The sequence below is a fragment of the Triticum aestivum genome, chromosome 3D (genome assembly GCF_018294505.1).
Source record: "Triticum aestivum cultivar Chinese Spring chromosome 3D, IWGSC CS RefSeq v2.1, whole genome shotgun sequence".
Lineage (NCBI taxonomy): Eukaryota > Viridiplantae > Streptophyta > Magnoliopsida > Poales > Poaceae > Triticum > Triticum aestivum.
The window spans coordinates 33,156,741-33,178,526 of NC_057802.1; the positions used below are offsets into that span (position 1 = coordinate 33,156,741).

The window sequence follows — 21,786 nt, forward strand, 5'->3', positions numbered from 1 at the left end:
TTAACATATGGTTAGAAAATAAACAAGTTGATCATTTTATGTACTCAATATATTAAAAAGTTTACACGACTCTTCAACCATTTCGCAAATCCTGCCATAACCAGATGCTGCACAACATAGTGATTGTGTCAAATATCTAAATATGTAAGAATGTGCTGCAAGTTTACTAGATTACGATGTACAAGCTGCAGTACTTAGCACTTACTCGATATATGGTAGAATCTCAGAACAGTTATTCACCACCTACCAAACCATTTTCTCCAAATCTTTAGGTTTGTTATATTGTCGACTCTTCCCTATAACTCGAACAGAACAATTGAAAACATTAAGCTCGGGGTTGTTTTCACCCACCTTTTTGCTAAGCTGATCGGCTGTTTCAATGTATTTTGAGCAGAATGTCAACACTTCTGTAACAATGTAGGCCTCTGTAATGGAACCCTCAGATTAGCTCCGTTCCTAACATAGGCCTTGAAAGTGCCTAGCCGTCTTTCAATAGGGTACATCCAGTCATACTGTACTGGACCTCTAAGTAGTGCCTCATTGGGTAGATGAACAGGCAAATGCACCATCATATCAAAGAAGGCTGGGGGATATGTATTCTCAAGGTCGCATAGGATAGTTGGTATCTTGTCTCTAGGACGCTCGACAGCATCTGTCCTGATATTTCTACTGTAGAGTTCTGTGAAGAATTGTTCCAACTCTGCAACTTTCTGTATAAGTCAGGGCGGCCCAATCCTCTAAGGATAACAGGTAAAACCCTTTGAAGTAGGACGTGGCAGTCATGAGTTTTCAGCTCTTGCACCTTTGTTTTCATCTGCGATCCATTCAAGGTTGGAAGCAAATCCATGTGGGAATCTCACATGTGACAGGACCTTGCAGAATTCTTTTCTTTTTACCTTGTCCAAGACATATACAGCTGGTGCCATATCCCGTGATGCACCATCATCTTTCACCTGCAAATCAGATTTGATACCCAGGTGTGTCAAATCAATCCTAGATTTTAAGATATCTTTCATCTTGCCTTCGATGTTAAGAAGTGTGCCGATAATATTGTCACATATATTTTTCTCGATGTGCATCACATCAAGATTATGCCGCAAATCCGAATCTTTCCAATACTCCAAATCCCACAAAGTGGACCTGCGGGTAAACAATAATCTCTCTTCTGTCCTGCCACGCTTTTTTCCCGCTACCATTATCAGGATGGTTTCCTGGTGTAATATGCCTGACATTATGTACTTTCTCCTGCAACTCACCGTTGGTGAGCCTCTTTGGCGCATCACGGTTTTCATGAGTCACATTGAACACAAGTCTTCGGTATTTTGTAGGACACGGCTTATCCTTGGCAAAGAAACAGCGGTGTCCAATGTAACAGGTCTTGCTAAATATTGTGTATAACAGTGGATTCTTGTCACAACGAACACATGCATTGTAACCATGTGTTGTTCGCCCTGACATAGTGTCTAAAGCCAGATAGTCATGGATGCACTAAATTATAACAACACGCAGAAAGAAATCGGCTGGTGGACTGCTGAGAACACCCTTCCATAGCTTTTGAAGTTTCTTCACAAGAAGCTCCATGAATAAATTAAAATCCTTATCAGGACTTTTTGGACCTGGGATGAGCATGTAGTTTGATTTTTTGGTGCAGATATTTGGTGTCATGTTGTAAGGAATAACAAGCACGGGCCACATGCTGTATATGGCGCTCTCGTGGCCAAATGGGTTGAATCCATCTGTAGCTAAGCCAAGTCTAATGTTTCTCGCCTCAGCAGCAAACTTTTTGTGTTTAAGATTGAAAATTGTCCAATCACTACCATGAAATGGATGGCTCATTACATTCTAATCTATATACTTCTGATTTCTAGAATGTCACAGTACATCCTCTTTTGTTTGAGCATCATGAAACAATCTCTGCAATCCTCTTCACCGTATCGCCATCAACAAGCGCTCGGAAGCTCGCTAGCAACGTCCATTTATTTTCATCTGATCTCTTCATGCATCTACCACACGTACATATACACATAATGAAATATAATAACTACACAAAAATAAGTTTGACTGTACGCAGCAACACGTACGTACTCGGTGACAGCACGGCACCATATATATATGCAGCCTAATCCGTACTACCACTATGTACTCGGCACCGCAGTATATGCATTCACGAGACGAGGGGCAGTAGGTATCTGAAGTCGGCGTCGTAAGGCTCGATCTCCACCATCTTCTCCGGCGTCGGAGGCCTGCCGCGGTGGAGTAGCTCCCTGATGGCCCTCTTGAGCTCGGGCGCCCCGGTGGCGCGCGGGAGCTGACTGTGGACCCACTCCAGCAGCGACTCCACGTCGTCGGCGAAGCACCGCATGTGCCAGTGCAGCAGCTTCGGCAGCACGATCGTCGCCGCCGCGGCCTTCGACTTCGTCTTCTTCCGCCTCGCGCCGGCGACCCGGACGCACCGCTCCAGGTACTCCACCTTGGCCGCCTCCAGCTCGCTCGACACCTCCTCCGCCGTGTACACCCGGACCTGCACTTCGTGCGTCGTCGATCATGTCAAGCTCAGCAAGAACAGTTGGCAATGGCGATCGATCGAGCTGACACGTACGGGTGGCGAGGAGCGGCTGCCCCTGCAGAGCGCGAAGACGACGTTGGGTTCAGGGTACCCTAGCCCGTAGCAGAGCTCCATATCCCGCTCCCCTTCCTCCATCATCATCCCCTTCTCAGCCAATTTCCATACATCCAAAATGTTCAGGTTAAATAATACGACTGTATAATTTGATTAATCTGTAAGATCAAGAACATCAATCCGGTTACAAGATTGATGTGGAATTCGCTGGGTAGATTTGTTACCTGCTTGTTGCCTTCAACAGGGGGGTGCCTGAGGAACAGACGCTCGATCGACAGGACGCTTAGCACCCTTCCTCCCACATTCACTGAAGCCTGATTCAGCAGGGCCAGCAGCTTGTCCGGCGATGGAGGCAGACCGTGCTGAAGAAATGCCTGAAGATTTGATAACATTGCAAAATTGACAGTTAATTTCTTCTCGGGTTATCTATATCATCAGGTTATATATGATGCAAAGTTGTATTCACCAATTAACTGATTAATGGTGTTCATGTGTTAGTCAGTAATCAGCTCATCTTAAAACCGTACATGCATCACGCAGAAGTTGTAGATGTTGAGCCAGAAGGCCAGCTTCTGCTTGTTGGTCAGGAAGCTCGGATCCACGGTGCACAGCTTGTTCATCAGCACTCTGAAGAAACAAAGATAAAATTTCAATACACTGCAACAAATTAAAATGAGTCCGTCCTCTGGCAATGACGATGATCAGGGCCTCACACTCTGACCTCAAGTTCTTGATGTCAGCGAGGCACAGCGACACGCGGCTCGCGTCGAACGAGCTCCGGGTGAACTCGACGAACCTATTGCACCGGCCGGCCGCCTCCCCTTCGTCGCCGCCGCACTCCGGGGGCGCTGCTGCACGGCTCTTGGCAGAGCGGACGGGCGGCGCCGCACCGTCGCTCGACGACGACGACGACAGCTTGGGGGCGAGGCTTCTGGAGGAGCCTATGCAGGAGGTGATGTTGAGCTTCGACGCGCTGCTCAGCGCCAGCTCCGAGTCTGCATGATTCGTCGTCCTGCTCAGCTTGTGGAAGATGGTCACCGTCAGCTTGATGAGGTCCTCCGACAGCTTGTTTGGACTGCTCGAGCAGATTTTCCTTTCAGGGGGTCTGAGATTTTCGAAAGAGTGGCTGCTTCTCCTGCTCTGATCAGTCTCCTCGCCTGTCCTCCAAAGATTTCAAAATCAGAATCAATTTGTTGTTCTTTTTTAAGAATTTACGAGTTGTTGTTGTTGCTACTGTTGTTCACAATGTTCAGAGTAAACTTATATATTAGACCAATAGAAACCCTTCTGTTAGCAAACTTATGGAAAATGTAATTCAGAGTGAAATATATATATTTGACCACTTGAACCAGCACGCTGCACTGCATGAACCATTTAAGCAACCTATACGCTCTGTAATTGCGTCTGATGAACATTTCATCTGTACCTTGCGAAGAGACAGACCCGGCAGAGGCCTTGCTCTCACGCTCGAGACCTCCTCCATCGCCACCGCCGCCGCCGCCTGGACCAGGCAGCCTGGGGAGCTGCTCGCCGCAATGAAGCTCCCTCCGGCCAATGCAGTGCCGGCCCGGCGGCCAGTCCTGCTGCCGCTGCCGCTGCTGCTGCTGCTGCTGAAGAATGCAGTGGTGGGTCCAGTTGCGCTCCCGGAGGAGGCGCGTCCGCAGGTCGTCGACCTTCTTCTCGAGGTAGAATATCTCGTCCTCCACGATCGCCAGCTCCGCGAGGAGCCCCCTGATCTGCAACGAGAATCGAGCTGATTACCAACCAACATTTGCAGTGATCAGAACTACGTATGGTTGGTATGAGCACAGATCAGCATGCCGCGTAACAAAATTACTGAAGAAATGGCATATGTACTGCAGTTTGATCAGAGAAGAGAAGGAATTTGCAGTTTACAGAATGTGGCTGCTTAGTTAAGTTACCACTACTTACTGAAGCAAACCGTACAGGTGCAATCAAGTGATTTGTCAGGTACGAGAAGGCGGGCAGGCAGGCAGGAATCCTAGGACAAGAGGTGTGGCGGATAATGGGGGCTGGTTGTGTGCGGACAAATCCGGCATTGTGGCGTGCAATTTGGGAATAGTCCTTTGGGTGTCCTCCTGTGACTCCTGTCGAGCTCGATGTCCATATGCATGCCACACAGCATTCATCCGTCCGATCCGTCCATAGAACTATTTTTCGGAAGCTAGCTAATACCGCAGAGAAACAGACAACGAGGTGGTAGCAGAGACATGATCATGGCCGACTGTCAAGTCCTGTGATGCACGGCGAGCGATGTTGCATCTGCCTTCAAGTTTCTACAGTTCGGCGTTGGGACTTGGGACTGAATGTCTGGAACACTTTTACACTCGGTGACAGAAAAAGTGGCAGCTTGAAGAAATTTGCCAAAAGCCAGTAATCTGGTAATAAACTGAGAAAATGAACTTGACAAATGCTTGTGCAATCAATTACATGGGACGACTGAAGTGGGAATGAGGTAAATTCAGAAGTATAGCAGGTAGAATCAATTACCTTGGATGGGACGAGGTTGGCGGAGAGGCAGCAGCGGCAGGCGGCGGCGTCCAGGCGGCCGGCCTGGAGCGAGCAGCGGAGGACCCGGCTGAGGCGCTCCTCCTTGGCCAGCACGGCCTCCAGCTCCGACACCTCCAGCCGGAGCTCCTCCGCCCGGCACCGCTGCTCCTCCCCCTCGCCGTCCATCAGAAAGTACATGAGCTTCATCTTGCCCCGGTGTGGCCTTCTTCTTAAACCCGCCACCGCCCGCCTCCGGTGGAGGCGCAGGGAGTAACAGCTGGCCCGTGATGATGGCGTCGGTGGCGGCGGCGGCGTCGGCGTCGGCGAGCCCATTCAATCCCGCCGCCGTGGCACGGCACGGGTTGCCGCTCGGAGAGGGAGCAGCAGAGATAGAGATAGAGGTGGAGGATTGGAGGAGGACGGAGGCGATCACATTCACATGCGGTGGGAGGACGGGCCGAGGCTTCACGGAAGCGGGCGGCGTCGGCGCACGCATGAAACGCATATGAGCGGCTTCAATTCCCGGGCGGTTGCGCATACGTACGGCTGCGGATTTATGCCCGTGAGCCCGTGATCCGTCTTCTTCAGCTTTACTGCTACTGATAAAAAGCTTTTCTTTCTTTGCCGAGTCGAAAAACCTTACTGTTTCCCTACGAAAAGGAAGGAGACCATTTTCGACCTTGCGTTCCAAACGGAGCACTGTGCAGCTCAACGTCCGTATTGCCGTGCCAGTGGACATTTCGTGCCCACGTCGTACAGACCTGGCCGTCGGTCCGTGCAAATATTTTGGTGTTTCTCATGTGTGACACAAACGTTGCAAAAAGATTTACCATTTTTTGTTTTCCAGGCGCAAAGCACGAAACAATATTTTTTGCTCTTGTGTCCAAAACAAATTCACTGCATGCTTGTCAGCTCAGCGTCCGTATTGCCATCATCTAGAAAGTTCTGCATGCACGATTATTTTTGTTGGAGGGTTGAGTGCTATTGTTGGGTGTGGTAAGGGCTAAAATGTAGAACAAAGAATGTGCATGTTGTGGATGTATGTTGTGTGCACCCAGAAAGAAAATTGAATAAGAAAGATAGCAGAACTTACCTGAACTCTCCTCTCTCTTCTTCTCCACCTGCTAGTTGCGCTCAAGAAATTATGGAGGATTAGCTACTCAATCAGCATGGTATCAGAGCCTCCACCCGAGAGCTCGGCCGATGTCTGACATGAGGGCATCCTCGCGGCGCTCAGGGTCCTGGAGGCACGGGGAACGGATCCCGTACAGGAGGTCAATCTGGGGCTAAGATCTACGTTTACGAGATTGCGTGAACTGATCCGTGTAAAGATCCTTAGCAGAGATTAACCTGTTTGATGGTGCTCCCCTCCAATTGTATTGTGATAATCAAGCAACTATCAAAATAGTTAATAACCCGGTCCTTCATGAGAGAACGAAGCATATAGAGATAGATAGACACTTCATTAAAAAATTAGATCAAGGAGTGATGCAAGTCGTATTTGTGAAGTCTGGGGATCAGTTGGCTGATATACTAACTAAAGGAATGTGTAACATGACTTCTCTAAAACCCTATAGCAAGACGGGGCTAATAAACATTTCCGTCCCATCTTGAGGGGGGCTGTTAGAGGGTTGACTGATGTTGTTAGGTGTAGTAAGGACTAAAATATAAAACAAGCGAGTGTGTGTGTTGTGCATATATGTAGTGTATAGGCGGAAAGAAGAATGAATAAAAAAGATAGCAGAACTTACCTGAACTCTTCGCTCTCTTCCTCTCAACTATTGGTTGCCCTCATAAATTTCAAGCCACGGACATGGAGAGAACTGATTGGCTCCATGTTTGCACTCAGGCTCAATCATTTTTGGACAAAAGGTGAATTTTATTGGCTTAAAATAGAGTATCAAAAGGGTACAAACAAAATGAGCAACACACACAATCTCTATATAGCCAACTCCAACACCTACGGCTACACATGCACACACAAAACACGCCAACAAATAGCAAAAATATATAAAACAAAGCTATACGTAGGCGAGGGAAAAGAGAAAGGAAACCGAAGCGATCATATATGTGAACGGCAAACTACAACAATGACTATTCACACCATCTCATGGCACCACATGAACTGACAAAGTTCTTCAACAACAACGTCTTCGAAAAGGGAGTCACACTCAAGCGCCCCCGCCGCTAGATCCAACCAGTCAAGGCCAGAATTTATGTTTTCACTCTAAAGAACCAGTCCGAACATATCCGAGCAATGCCTTCAACAAGGTAACGACATCAAAACATCGTCATTGACAGGTATAATCAACTTGGGTCAGGCTTAGACTTTTACCCTGGATCTCGAGACCGGGTGCTCGAGTAGAAGCACCATCGTAATCAGTCACGTGTTGCGAACCAACCTGTGGTTGAGATGGTTAGGTGGACAGTGGTATCCCCAGCGCACCAGGGTTCAAATCCTGGTGCTCTCATTATTCCTGGATTTATTTCAGGATTTCCGGCGATGCGCTTTCAGTAGGAGGAGACGTTCCCGTCGACGACGAGTTTCCTACGGTGACTTCGTAAATCTCAAGATGATATGCCGGCTCAGTCTCTCGGAGGTGCTCATAGGGTAGGGTGTGCGTGTGCGCGTTCATAAGGGTGAATGTATGCGCGTGTATATGAGTGCTTGCGTCTGTACTGATGCTCAAAAAAAAATCGGTCACGTGTTGTCAACATCATTTTTCCTTGGTCCTAGCAACTACGTGTTGCGGCCGCTGCACAACCACCCCTATGCTTTAGCCGTCATACATAGTTTGCTTCTCCAGCCAAAATCAACCATTTGATGTGAAGAGAAAAAACTCTTACACGAAGACCTTTCGATTGCCACCGCAATCTGCGGGGATGCCGCCGCCTCTGACCGGACGAATTTATGCCCGTGAGTCAGTGATCCGTCATCTTGAGCTTTACTCCTACTAAAACCTTTCTTGGCCCAGGCGAAAACCCTACTGTTTCCCCTACGAAAAGGAAGCTGTGCGTGTGTTTGTCACCTCAACGTCCGTACTGCCGTGCCAGAGCAAATTGCGTGCCCACGTCGTACCGGTCCGTGCAAATTCTTTGGTGTTTATGTATGACACAAACGTTGCAAAGAGATTCCACGTCGTTGCCATTTTTGTTTTCATTTCAGGCGCAAAGCACCAAAGAAATTATTTTCTTGCGTCCAAACAACAAATCACTGTGTGTTTGTCAGCTCGGCGTCCGTATTTGCCGTGCCAGAGGAAATCTTGTACCGACGACCATTTTCACGGAGAGAAATGCGTCGATCCGTGCAAAGATTGGTTGCCAACTTCGCATTCATGTGACATACGTTGAAAAATCATCTCATCATCCACAGTGCTAAAAGGGCGCTGCTAGGTGCCGGCCGATCGGCCCAGATGCCAGATCGGTCCCGTCTCAGGACCGTTGGATCGTGCACGGTCAACGCCCACGATGGACTCGCAAAACTTGGAATGTCAGGGCAACTCCAACACGCGACCTTAAATGGTCCGGCTGCGTCTGTTTTGGGGTAAACGGACACAAAACGATGCCCAACGCTTTCGATCCACTTTCGATATATGTCCGTTTTTTATCTGCTTTCGACCCATTTCCGGTCAAAATTTCAGCCATGCTTGCGTCGAAACGGACAGCGCACGAACGGGCAGGACACGCGCTCTTGTCCTCCCCTGGCCCGCCCGTTGGGGACACACGCGTCCCACTTTCCCTTCATTTCACCAAATCCCTCTCGCGCCCCTCTGCCCTCCCTTCCCTCCCTCCTCCATGGCCAGCGACCCAGCCGCACGCCCCGCGGCGAAGAAGGGTCCCAAGAAGCTGCGTCCAAGACGGCCTAAACTAGGTGAGTGGCCTCGGCCGTGGAATATGGCCATGCATTTTTTAAGGCTGGCTAGTGTACCAGCGAGTGGCTTTGTTGCCGGAGTCAAATACTTGTTCATTTTGAAAACTGGCTAGTGTGCCGGTCGCTGGCTTTGTTGTCGACGTCAAAAACTTTTTCATTTTGAAAGCTGGCTAGTGTGCCGGCTCCTAACTTTGTTGCCGGCGTCAAAAACATGTTCATTTTGGAGTCGGCTGCTGGCTTGTTGCCTGCATGAAACTAGGTGGTGACCAGCTGTAGGCCGCTGGCTTTGTTGTCAGCCAGCATGAACCTCGGCTGCTGACGTGAACTATGGCCGTTGGTATTATGAGCATGATTGGTTTGATGCCAAAAATTGGCATGTCAATATTTGGCAAATGCCAAATGTTGGCTAGTGATTGGTTGGCTACCAATTTTTTTTCTCAACCTCACAAAAAGTTGCCAACATTTGGCAAATTTTGATTTTGCCAAATGTTGGCAGTGCCAATTATTGGCATCAAACCAATTATGTTCTATGTTGCTTTGAATTACATGCAGCCGAACAATATGCGGCCGTGCGGGCACCGCAGATGCATCCACAAATCCGGACGGACACCACTCGATTGCCGTCCCTAAGCGGACGAAATCGCCGTCTGACAGCTCCAACACGACAGCTCCCTTGCAACTTCTCCAGTAGTCGGACCCAACAAGGTCACCCACGCATCGCAGCAAGACAGTGGCCAGGCCGAATGACCAAAACAGAAGGGCGGGGAAAGAGCCGTGGGACATGCTGCACGCAACAGAGTGACCAGCGTAACCCGCAAAGAAAAAAAAACAGAGTGACCAGCGTAAGACGCAGCTGATCGGCCGATTCAGCTTATTATGTTTGCCAAAAGGAACGGCCATTGGAGAGAAAAGCAGACATGATTAAACAGCAACAAGAGCTAAAGATTATTGCTGATATATGTTCAGTAGCAAACATTATCATTATTGGCTTGCAAGCTCAAGTCAGGGGGAGGAAACACAGTAGCAGCTGCTCCACCACAAAATTACTAGCATAGTACACATAATAAACACAGGAGAGAAAAAAAGGAGTCTCTTCATCTTCGCTGTCTTACTCCACGCCGAAAGGAGCCACGTCGAGATCTTGCTTAGGCAGACTTCACGGTGGCGGCGTTGATGATGTCGATGAACTCAGGCTGCACGAGCGAGAAGAGAACAGTGTTTAGTCACACGGGTGCAGGTAAGTCAGGCATGATGATGATGAATACTCTACTCTGTTTGTGTCTTGTGTTTACCTTCAAGGAAGCTCCACCAACGAGGAAACCATCGACGTCGGGCTGCGCGGCCAACTCCTTGCAGCTTGCGCCAGTTACAGATCCTACAGCAACAAGGCGCGCATAATCAGATATCAAGATGACTTGGCAGTAAATGTGTAGGTAAGGAGGCATTTGTGTTGAAACAGTGGGTATGCATACCTCCATAGATGATCCGCGTGGATTCAGCAACCTCGGGGCTCACATTGGTCTTGAGCCAGTCCCTCAGATTGGCATGGACCTGCCAACATAGAACAAATCCGAGTATATTAGCCATAAGAAAATATGTTTGGAATCAAAGGAGCACACGCCAATCTTCAAATGTGCTACCACTTACTTCCTGTGCCTGAGCCGGTGATGCAACTTTACCGGTGCCAATGGCCCACACTGGTTCATAGGCGACGACCACGTTGGTCCAGTCCTTGATCTTGTCTGTAAGACAAACAATCATCTCAGCCGACACTTTCAGGTGATATTTTAATATTCTATACAAAGTCTGCATTGGTCACTGGAAACAGGTATGGCAAAGCATAACATGTGGATTCATCTAATCATGAACAGCAGATATGAGCAATTTGTGATATGCATGTTCAAAGCAAATAGCAATGCTGAATTGATCATAATGGAAGTTACTGAGTTTGTTTCTCCACTGTAGTCTTAAAAGTATATCAAGATTTAACTGACGTGAAGTAAAATTATCAATGAAGAAACAAATTTAGCTAGCTTTCGCAAGCATAAACTTCATGCCAGAAAATTAAACACCCAAAGCTGAGACCATTCATCACAAACCATCAAGATCAATGATAAGAGAATTCACACAATGATACAACAATTCAAAGGTAAATTTGTGTATGTTCACAAACTAAAGGTCCGTACCAGCAATTGCTTTTGTCTGTTCAGCGACAACCGCCATGGTTGATCCAGCTTCTCGCTGCTCAAGAGTCTCACCAACACATGCAATGACCTTCAAGCCCTGAGCGAGTGCATATGCAACCTTCTCTCCAACAAACTGCCATTCAAGAAAGGGGAGAGGATTTAGCGCTGAAAACTCCTTAAATCAGTCAGGTCATTGCAATTATTTTCAGAAAACAAAATCAACTGCAATGAATTATCCACCAAATATATTGCAGGAAATCCCCATCAGGATAAGAGTGATTTTTCCACAATTTGGTGATATCGTAATATTTTACGTTTGTCTTCCAATAGCAGTATTTCATAGTTTGGTTGTTCACTGTATTTGCAAATGGAAAGGCACCTGATTTATGAATGAATGGTATGTTGTGAATAGATGTAAACTGCAGCATACCTCGCTTGATTCTCCCATCAAGCTCCTCCTTTCAGAGTGTCCAAGGATGACCCAGGGAACGCCGAGGTTGACAAGCATCTCAGCACTGCATTAGCAACAGGTTTTGAACCAACATATAAGTTGAATGTGGAGTAAACAAAACAAAAACGGATGCAAATATAAGAATTATTCATCTGACTTAGATATTAATCACTAAACAAATCTAACACCAATACTGAATGTGTGAACAAAACGAATGAACATTGGTTTAGAAGTGAGAGCCCTATTTCTAGACCGTGTTAAAGCGAACATGACAATTTTTAGCAGTGAAAGACAGCACATGTTTGCCTTGCAGGTTTGTGGTTAATCCATGGCATTAAAACATACTGGCAGAGAACTGAATGCTAACCTGACTTCACCGGTGAAAGCACCGCCCTTCTTCACCCAGCAGTTCTGAGCAGCAACTTGGATCTCTGGGCGCAGCTTACCCTTGACGGTGGGAAGGAAGACATAGGGCGGGCTAACGACAACCTCTGCAGTTCATCAGCCAATAAAACCATAAGTACATCCTGCAATGCAGCTTTAAGCTTGGCAAAAATTTGGCACAGAGTGACCAAAACATACAAGGCCGTGCACAGGGCACGCATCCATACCGACAACATCCGTAGAGGCGATCTGTCCAGCGTTCAGAGTATTGACGATGCTCTCTACCTGTTCGACAGTTCCATTCTGCACACATCAAGAACAGCCATGTCATCATCAAGCAATCAACTCATCGGAGATAACTCACACTAAACTGATCCAGACAAGCTGCAAACTACAGAAGCAGGTATCAGCTAGCGAGATCAACTGTTTTTCAGCCTAGATGAACTTCTCCTACAGACCCAGGAAATAACATGCCGTATCATCTGACCGCAAGCTAGCTGCGTACACAGTAATAATAGCTCTAAGCACCCCAAAACAATAAGCACCGGTAACTAACGATGCATCGAACGATCCCAACGCTCGGCATCAGAAATAAGATGGGATCATTGGAATCACCGCCCAGATCCTCACAAGAAATCGCACCTTCCGACTATCGCATCCAGCCCTCCCGATTAAAAAAATAGCCGGCACGCACACTAAAACAGCTAATCTGTACACCGATCTGAACCGAGAGCGGCGAAGCCACCGCTCAAATCTAAGGACAACCTTCCCGATTTGACACTTGCATAACCCCCCCAGATCCACCAGACAGCACATAATAAGACCCAGACACCCGATTCCTCCACGCCGATCCATCCCCCGATTCAAGACAGGAACGGAAACGCGGAGCTACGACGAGAAATAAAGAGGGGTCAGGGGGGCGAAACCACGTACGCATTTCCAGTTGCCGCCGACGAAGAACTTGCGGCCCATGGCGACGGAGGAGGAGGGGGGAGATCGGATCGGGTTGGGACGGGCGGACGGGAGAGGGGGGCTCGAGATTGGATTTGGTGGCGTTTCTTTTCTTCTTGTGGAGGAAGAAAGACACGGCGGGGGCAGGGGCGAGGATATAAAGGGAGGGCCACATGAGGCCGGCCGGCCTCGGGCGACCATGACAGGTGGGCCCCGCTGCCACCACCGGATTTTTCTGGGTTTCTCTCGCGCACACAGCTATTATTGGGGAACAAGAAATGTGTGTCGACAGCTTTATTTTTTGTTTTATTTATCACAGCTAGGTGTACCAAGAGACCAATGCTTCTTTTTTGAGGGGATATAAGAGAGCAATACTTGGTTAAATTTTGATGGTCTGTTCTTTGCTTTCGCATTTCCAAAATCCTCTATATTTTTGTATGATGAAGTACATTGGATTTTTTTAGACTATGAAGTGGGGTATATTGATTTTATAAGGGGTTATTGACCACTTTATGACCACACAATTAATCATATATATATATATAGGTACGTGTTTTTTGAATAATAATCAAATGAAGCCAATTTTATGTCAGCAAAATTGCATATATGTTGATTGGTTGTTCATCAAAATTACTTCTCGGCGAAGTAAAATACTCTCTAGAAAGAACAACGAATTACATATCTTTCCTAACAATTCTAGCGATCATTTCTCTCTTTTTTTGGTTCATTAGCGGTTATATATATCAAACGAGTAATTTCAGCGGTAATTTAAGAGGGCTATTCGTTGTATTAATTTTAGGATGTGGTTGTCAGCCTTCAAGAATCCAGTTGCAATTATATATTCTCTACTCTTCTCGGGCTCCCAACTTCATACGACCTTTCGTGTTCTTTAAAGAATTGCATTACAACATGCCTTTTGTCCAACTATTATTGGGGGAAAAGAGATGTGTTGACAGCTATGTGTACAGCAACACCAAGAGAGCAATGGTAGTACTTGATTAAATCTTTGCTGATCTGTTCCTTGCTTTGGCATCTCCAAAGTTGGTTATTTGTTAAGCAACAGGTGCTCTGTCGATATGTGCGATTTACAAAATTGTAATCATACTAAGTAAATGCTTTTTGAAAATGAATCTGAGGATACCAACTTTATGTCAAGTAAAATTTACATGATAGAGTAAATTGTTGATCAAAGGTTTTGTCTACGTGTACCAAAATACACTCCACGGGATGGGATGCAATGGAGGATGCAAAATTCATGTACTGGCTCATTCGAACGGTGAACTTTAGTTGAAATCTCATGCAGGCAGTCATACGTTAATCCTAGGTTGTTGCATTTGCTCTCGATAATCCCAATATAATTTGATAGTGTCTCTACCATGTTGCCGCTTTTTAGACCTCGCGTGTTTACATTCTTTTATTAGAAGCACAATATAATCCCCACAAAAAAAAAGAATGGAAGCACGATACAATGTGTCCCTTTGCCTCTCCGCTTTCACTCTCTACTCAACACTCCAACAGCCATCTCATGTAAAAAATCATGCAGAGTACAGTAGGAGTTTTTAATTGGCCATGTAATGGACAGCACCAAAGTATGACTTGTTTCCCAAACAATAATTGATCCTCGCTATGCCGCATCACATATTTTGTAAGGGGAGGCGCCGAAGTATGACTTGTTTCCCAAGCCAATATAAACAAAGAGTCGCCAGGGGATGCTCTTCTATTATTACAAGTATTTTCAAGAATAAATACGGAGACGCTTTTGCTTGGGGAGCATGGCGGGTGGCCGTAGCAGCAAGAAACGAGACAATGGGCGGCGTTTTCTTTTCTTTGGGCGTATATAAAAACAGCGGGCGGCGGATGGTGCGTGCTGCGCTGATGCGCATCTGCCTCCTGACGATTCCCATGGGCCTCATCTACAAGTGAGGGGCTGAGGTAGCTTAGTTTTTTTTTTTGAGGTAGCTTAGCAAAGAGCCCACACGTCCAGATCTGATAAAGTAAAGTGGCCCATATTACGGCCAGTCCTCCGCTCGCACTAACGCACTGCTGCTACCCGGCACACAAACCCCTCATACAGCACTGATGATATCTAAATAGTCCGACCGATGTAGGTTTTTATTTCACCGGCTTCTCATTTAGATTTCATATTTTATTTTTTTTATTTTTCCTTGTTAGTTTTTTCCTTTTTATTTTCATTTCCATTTTCTGCTTTCACCAACTTCCTAAAACTTTCACAATTTTACGATCTTTTTCCCAAATTTGAAACAAAATCAAGTTTTGTGAAACTTTTGTTTTCAAATCCGTGATTTTTTCCCTTGAACTTTTCCCAAATTTGGACTTTTTCATATGAAGAACTTTTTCCAAATTTTGTGAACCTTTTTTCCATTTTAGCGAACCTTTTCCAAATTAAGAACTTTCAATGTCTTGAACTTTTTTCAAATTCATCAAATTTTCTCAAATTTGCGAGCTTTTGTTCCAAATCTTATGAAATGTTTTGAAATTGGTCATGATTTTTTTCAAAATTGCTGGAAAAAACAATTTTTTGAACTTTCTTTGCATGGTGAATTTTTCCCTTTTTTTGAAAATGTCAATTGTCAACTATCTGTGGTCAACGGTCGACGGTCTCTGGTGGCCGAGTCAACGGTTGTAGGTCCACCAATAAACCAGTTTTTAAAAAGAACTCAATTGGGTCAGACCATATGCTCCGTGCGTGAGCGCCACTTATCCTAACTGACGCCAAAGACGCCAATTAGGAGCTCTCCTAATGCTATAGGCCATTCATTGCGCAATATCAAGTGGATAGATCACTATTACCAGGTCGGGCATTTAGTAGATGGAAGCGCCCCCTCGAAAAAAGCAGCTAGAAGCAAGAGCCAAAGCTGGTTTTAGAAAACCTTCCAAGCCTTCCATATGGTTTTAGGAATGTTTCAACGGGTTTTAATTTACTTTATCATTTTTAGATTTAATTCCAATTAACTTTTTTCTATTTTTCTTTTGCTTTACTATTCCTTTTTGGATTTACAAGCATTTTTTAAATTCACGGACTTTGTTATCAAATTCGTGTACATGTATTCAATTCATGAATATATTTTGAACACGAAAACATCGAAAGAATTTGTGAACATCTTAATGAATTCTTGAATATTTTCAAATTTAATATGTTTTGAACCAAGTAATACTTCTAAAAATTGAACATTTTTTCAAATTCATGAATATTTCTAAAATTAGGAAAAAATATAATTCTTGAACATTTCTCCAGTTTTCGATCAACTTTTTAAAATGTTTGGATATTATAAATTTTGTGAACATTTTTCAAGCTCGTGAAAATATTTAGAATTGATGAAATATTTCAAAAAAACAAACATTTTTTGAATTCATTAGCATTTTTCAAATTTCAACATGTTTTCAACTTTCTAAACATTTTTTAACTTCATGAACAAATTTTCAAATTCATAAGTATTTTTCAATTCAAAAACATTCTTTCGAGTTTCATACATTTGTTTAACATTCATGAAAAAAAATCAAGTGCAATGGATTTTTTGGAGAAAATCGTAAACTTTTCAAAAAATATGATTTTTGAACTTTGTTAATATTTTCAATTTTTTAAAAAAATATTATCAAAACTAAGAACAAAGTGATGAAAATGGAAAAAAAATGTGGACGCTCGTTGGTCGGTGCTTGGGCAGTCACTTATCAGTCGACCAGGTCCAAATACGCGGCGGTTGGCTGAAGCGGGAAACACGCACAAAAGCGGCACTTGCCTTCCCGCTCGCTGAAAGCAATACATAGCACTGCCCGCGCTAATGATCGATCATGTGTATTTACTGCCCTTGATAAATTGTATGTACCCGCATTGCTATTTGATGCTCCCTGCGTCAAATACGAGTGCTGACACATAGGCGTGCGCTTTGGTGGGCCGGCCCATGCAGCAACATACCATAGCGAGCTTTAGCTATGTGTTTTTTTTATTTCCCTTGTTTTTTTGTTTTTATTAAAAATATTACACTTATTTATTTTAAAACCTTATTTTTTGAATTTTTTGAAAGTTTGTAGTATTTTAAAATTATCAAAAAATCAAGTGGAGAAAATTAGCATTTTCATATATTCTATTTTTCGCAAATTAAAAAAAAATCAATTTTCAAAAAAAGGCAAAAACTGAACCGAAACCTTCTAGATGGTTCCAAAATCAGTAAAAAAGCTGTACTAGAAAAGTTGGAAAAACCAGAATCCCTATATGGCTAAATAGGCTGGCCCACCTGACCACTCGCTTCACTCCTCTGTGCAAATGGCCAACACTTTTGACTTAATGTGCATCAAATTGGAAATGCACGTGCACTCTCTGCGGCTCAACTTGTTAGCTTGGTTATATCTAAAATAATTGTATGAGTTTTTTCTTTGCTCAACTGTGTTCCATTTATTTATGCTGCTTTGTACCTCGATGTATTGATAATTGAATCCCTATATAGCTAAATAGCCGACCCATCCAAGCGCTCGTTTCGCTCCTTTGTGCGAAAGGCCGGCACTTTAATGCAATGTGCGTCAAATAGGAAATGCACTTTCCACTATACTTTTTTTTTGCGGGTGCACTATATGGCTCAACTTGTTAGCCTGGTTATATCTAAAATAATTGTATGTGTTTTTTGCTTTGCTCAGTTGTGTTCCATTTATTTATTCTACTTTTTGTCTCGATCTATTGATTTAATTGAAAACAGTCGTTACATTTATAAAAAAAGATACACCGGCAAAAATCAGTGACTATAGTTCGGTCACTACACAAACTCCGGCACACATCGATGAGAAAACATCTCCGCATGTCCTCCATCCAGCAACTCCGACTTCACCGCAACCGACCACTATCAAGCTTGAGCATGATGGTTAGCTTGATTTATTTACTTTTGACGGGATGCTTAGCTTGATTTGATAGCTAGAAAAAGGTTCCATGATGCATACATGGATGATTCGGAAATCGAAGTGATCGGGACTTGGCCGTTGGAGCCGTCCTGTCCAAGTCCGGACACGCATCATGCACCACGACCTACTAGCTAGAATGCTCCCCTGAGTACGTGGTAGTTTGCGTAAGACTGGATGTTCCTTAAGTTATTTTCTAATGAGAACCGGATGATGCTTGCTTGATTCATCAGTCTGAACTCAACTAGATCCGGCATCAGTTCAGCGCTTCTGCTTCAACTTCAGCAACAACTCCAGAGTCTAGACTCCAGTAATAATACTACGGTTTGGTCTATGTGTACATATGATGATGCCTCATGACCACGATAGTTTATAGTACATACACTTATTGATTGATTAGTCCAACGGCTGCTTTCACCACATGAAAATGTCTCCTCATCCCATCGATCTTAGCTAATTATATACTCCATAACGTCCTGCCTCTAACATGTGTTGCTTTCATCTTTCTCTTTGCATTTTCTCCTTGTGCCACGACGCATCTCTATGTGGAAAACCTTGAGTAGGATAATAAGAACTTTAAAAGCTGAGAGGAAGAACATTCCACGTACGAAGTGGACGGATTCTCCTTATTCTTCTCTGGGTTCTGGGGAGTTTCTGTTCAAATTAGCAATGTCGTCAACACAATATTGAATATTCCATTGTATACATACAATTCAACTAGCGCAACAACTACGTTGCCTCAATGTTATCGGAGAGCTAAACTGTTCTAGCATTCGCCTCTTTTGGATATTTTTTATTGACTGCCTAACATTTTTGAGAAATGTGTTCATATATAAAACATGAGTTCGTCTGTGATTCTACCGCTTCGTCGCTCTGCACGTGTCATCCCTTATGCTCCACTACAGAGATCAATAATGTATCATCGGGTAGGGAATCCCATCGGCAACGAAGCCAGTAAGCAAGCCCAAGTCCATGTATAATATCATACCAGCCGTTATGCACACGAGTCTGAGCAGACATGCTATAATTGGAGTAGACGGAATTATTGTTGCTCTTTATTACTCCCTCTGTCCGGAAATACTCGTCGGAGGAATGGATGTATCTAGATGTATTTTAGTTTCAAATACATTCATTTTTATGTATTTCTTCGACGAGTATTTCCGGACGGAGGGAGTAGAATTGTTGTTCTGTGGCACTTCTAGAAAGTATAATTCACTAGGACCATTCTTTATGGGAGTCACGATAATATCTTTGCATATGAATAGAGCTCTTTTACAGTACCCTGGTACTCCAAAATAGAACAGGGAGTACCAATTAAATTCACCATCGATTCTAAGGGGTATTATGGACCTTTTGTGTTGCCATAAGATTTTTCAGAAAACATTTCTAATTATTAAAGCTTCCAATCTATTTCGTCGAGGATAAAATTCCTTCGATCTGATCTATTAACGCCGCCGGCGTTGCAATCACACGGCTCTCCCCTTCGAACGCCGTGGATTGGTCTTGCCCATATCCGTCTCAACTGTTGTTCTAGTCTGCCCCCTCAGCGCACCAATCATCCTCTCCGCAGGGCTAACTCCCTGATGCTCGGCCGCTGGTTTCTCCACATCGCTCGTAGCGTTGCTGATGTATCAGGAATTCCAGCTTTGTAGCGTGGATCATGTGTATTAGATATCTCATCGTCCGCCTCGATCCCTTTCTCCATGCGTTCATATCTTCGATCATTGAGATTGGTCCTTAATTTGAACAAAAATCCGGTGCAGATACTTAGTGTTAATAAAGACGACGAACTTGCAAAAAAAGAACACAACGCCGGCAGATGCATGCAGTTCTTGTGCATTGAATCCATACGAGCAGTAGGTCGAGCACGTAGAAACAATATCCAATCAAATCTTTTATTCCTTATTCGCAAAAAAAGGAATCTGTTATTCCTAAAAGAAATCAGATCTTTTTGAGATAATTGTCATCTTCTGTTACGTTTTCTTTTTTTATTTATTTGCTGTTATGATTTTACCCTTGAACTGGAGGTACTCTTTACACTTGGTACTAGTACTCCCTAACCCTGGCGTTGGAGTACCAATAAGCAACAGCCGTTAGATTAAAGAGAACAGACGGTCTGTGTTGATCTAAGAGTACGCCGGCGGCGTGAATAGATCAGATCGAAGGAATTTTATCCTCGACGAAATAGATTGGAAGCTTTAATAATTAGAAATGTTTTCTGAAAAATCTTATGGCAACACAAAAGGTCCATAATACCCCTTAGAATCGATGGTGAATTTAATTGGTACTCCCTGTTCTATTTTGGAGTACCAGGGTACTGTAAAAGAGCTCGATGAATATCTGACAAGTGTCATGCATGTGAGTCTCAAATCTCAATTGCTAGTTGCTAGTTTGATGCTGTCTGGCCCGCTGGCTATTCGTATATATACTCGCTAGTAGTTTGCCATTGATAATCTGACATATAGCCACGATCAGACTAGACAAAACCATGCTGGTTTTGTTGTAGGTCTACACCATGGTACGTCGTAGTTAGAAATATATGGTCCAAAACATCGATCCAGCACTGATTTCAGCACCTCAATTTGCATCAGCGCAAAACACACTTCAACAGTTGTAGATGGAACCAAACAATCATGCCACATGGATGGAGGCAAAATTAACTATTTCCTTATATACATATTACTTGTCGCTCAAACGGATGTATCTAGATGTATTTCGATGCTAGATACATCTATTTGAGCAATATTTCTTAGAAGAATTAAAAATTTGTAATGTTCGAAAGGGCGGTTGTTGCCCACGTACACAAGAGAAGCTGTTGAAGGAACAAAAGAAAAGTCAAGAATCCAACAAAAGACTGAGCTGGTTGGGGGTTGGGACTGCAGGCCCTTTGTAGGTCAATGTTTGATCGATGCCTACTGAACAATACCTTAACTAGCTAGCTTCAGTACCTATACAGCTAGCCAGCTAGATTGTACAGTTGTGAAAAATGAAACACTGTTTTGATTTTGCAATGCTTGGGACGTACTCCCTCCGTTCACAAATATAAAATGTTTTTGATATTTTAATATGAACCATTCTGAGAAATGAGAAAACCCTCCACGAGACTCAACATCCTCTAAGATGCTTTGCAACTGTCGTCATTGACGGTCTATACTGCCCGAGCTGGCGCTGACATAAAGACTGAAATGAGTGAACAAACACGTTAAAAGCGAGTATGCCACAGGAGCAATTGTCTACTGAACTACCTTTAAAAAAAGAGAAAAGTATGTTTTTGGTCCCTCAAGTTCCCACAAAGTATAGAATTGGTCCCTTAAGATTTTTTTCGTATACATTTGGTCCCTCAAGTCTCAAAACCGGATAAGTTTGGTCCTAAACCAGATTTTGAGCACGTTGACCGGTTTTGACCGCCACAAAACCGCCCGATGAACAGTAAATTTGAAAAAAAAAACTTCAAAAAATCTGATTTTTTTGGATCCAATATGCTTACATGCGCAAGGTGCGACCAACTTTTCATGCTCTTTCGACACTCTAGGAGCTGGTGAAAAATAAAACAAAATTTTGCTCACAAAAAAATAGCCAAAATTGTTTCTTTTTGCTAGAGCCCGTCCGATGTCATTTCATGACAAAATTTTGGTCGGACCTTGCGCATGTAAGCATATTGGACCCCAAACAATTTCAGATTTTTTTGATTTTATTTTGATTTTTTTTGATTTACTATTCATCAGGCAGATATTTTTTTTTTACCACGAGCTCCTTGAGTGCCGAAAGAGAACGAAATTTTGTTCACATCTTGCGTACGCAAGCATATTCGACCCCAAAAAATTCAGATTTTCTTGAATTTTTTTGTCGAATTTACTGTTCATCGGGCGGTTTTGTTGCGGTCAAAACCGGTCAACATGCTCAAAAT

At 44.1% G+C, this 21,786-nt stretch overlaps 2 protein-coding genes across 2 annotated transcripts; both read right to left on the reverse strand.

The window, feature by feature from the left end:
- Positions 1-1,959: 1,959 nt before the first annotated feature.
- On the reverse strand, positions 1,960-5,663 carry LOC123077143 (uncharacterized). Its single transcript, XM_044499358.1, has 7 exons — positions 5,132-5,663; positions 4,047-4,356; positions 3,342-3,777; positions 3,148-3,247; positions 2,845-2,994; positions 2,600-2,710; positions 1,960-2,521 (listed from the first exon to the last, which is right to left on the reverse strand). Exons 1-7 carry the CDS (start codon positions 5,462-5,464, stop codon positions 2,165-2,167), a joined length of 1,797 nt encoding a protein of 598 aa, XP_044355293.1. The 5' UTR covers positions 5,465-5,663; the 3' UTR covers positions 1,960-2,164.
- Positions 5,664-9,923: 4,260 nt separating this feature from the next.
- LOC542987 (triosephosphate isomerase, cytosolic) lies at positions 9,924-13,137 on the reverse strand. The gene is made up of 9 exons (XM_044499359.1): positions 12,957-13,137; positions 12,251-12,326; positions 12,007-12,130; positions 11,619-11,703; positions 11,189-11,321; positions 10,650-10,744; positions 10,475-10,553; positions 10,295-10,377; positions 9,924-10,195 (listed from the first exon to the last, which is right to left on the reverse strand). Exons 1-9 carry the CDS (start codon positions 12,993-12,995, stop codon positions 10,148-10,150), a joined length of 762 nt encoding a protein of 253 aa, XP_044355294.1. The 5' UTR covers positions 12,996-13,137; the 3' UTR covers positions 9,924-10,147.
- Positions 13,138-21,786: the final 8,649 nt, after the last annotated feature.

Bases quoted from the DNA above. Each gene is read 5' to 3' on its own strand.
- LOC123077143 (XM_044499358.1), bottom strand. From the start codon at position 5,464: ATGGGCTCGCCGACGCCGACGCCGCCGCCGCCACCGACGCCATCATCA. The intron at 2,995-3,147 runs GTACGGTTTTAA...TCAAATCTTCAG, and splicing joins ACAACTTCTGCGTGATGCAT to GCATTTCTTCAGCACGGTCT. The intron at 2,522-2,599 runs GTACGTGTCAGC...CACGAAGTGCAG, and splicing joins GCAGCCGCTCCTCGCCACCC to GTCCGGGTGTACACGGCGGA.
- LOC542987 (XM_044499359.1), bottom strand. From the start codon at position 12,995: ATGGGCCGCAAGTTCTTCGTCGGCGGCAACTGGAAATGC. The intron at 10,378-10,474 runs GTATGCATACCC...TTGTTGCTGTAG, and splicing joins CACGCGGATCATCTATGGAG to GATCTGTAACTGGCGCAAGC. The intron at 10,196-10,294 runs GTAAACACAAGA...TCGCTCGTGCAG, and splicing joins TTGGTGGAGCTTCCTTGAAG to CCTGAGTTCATCGACATCAT.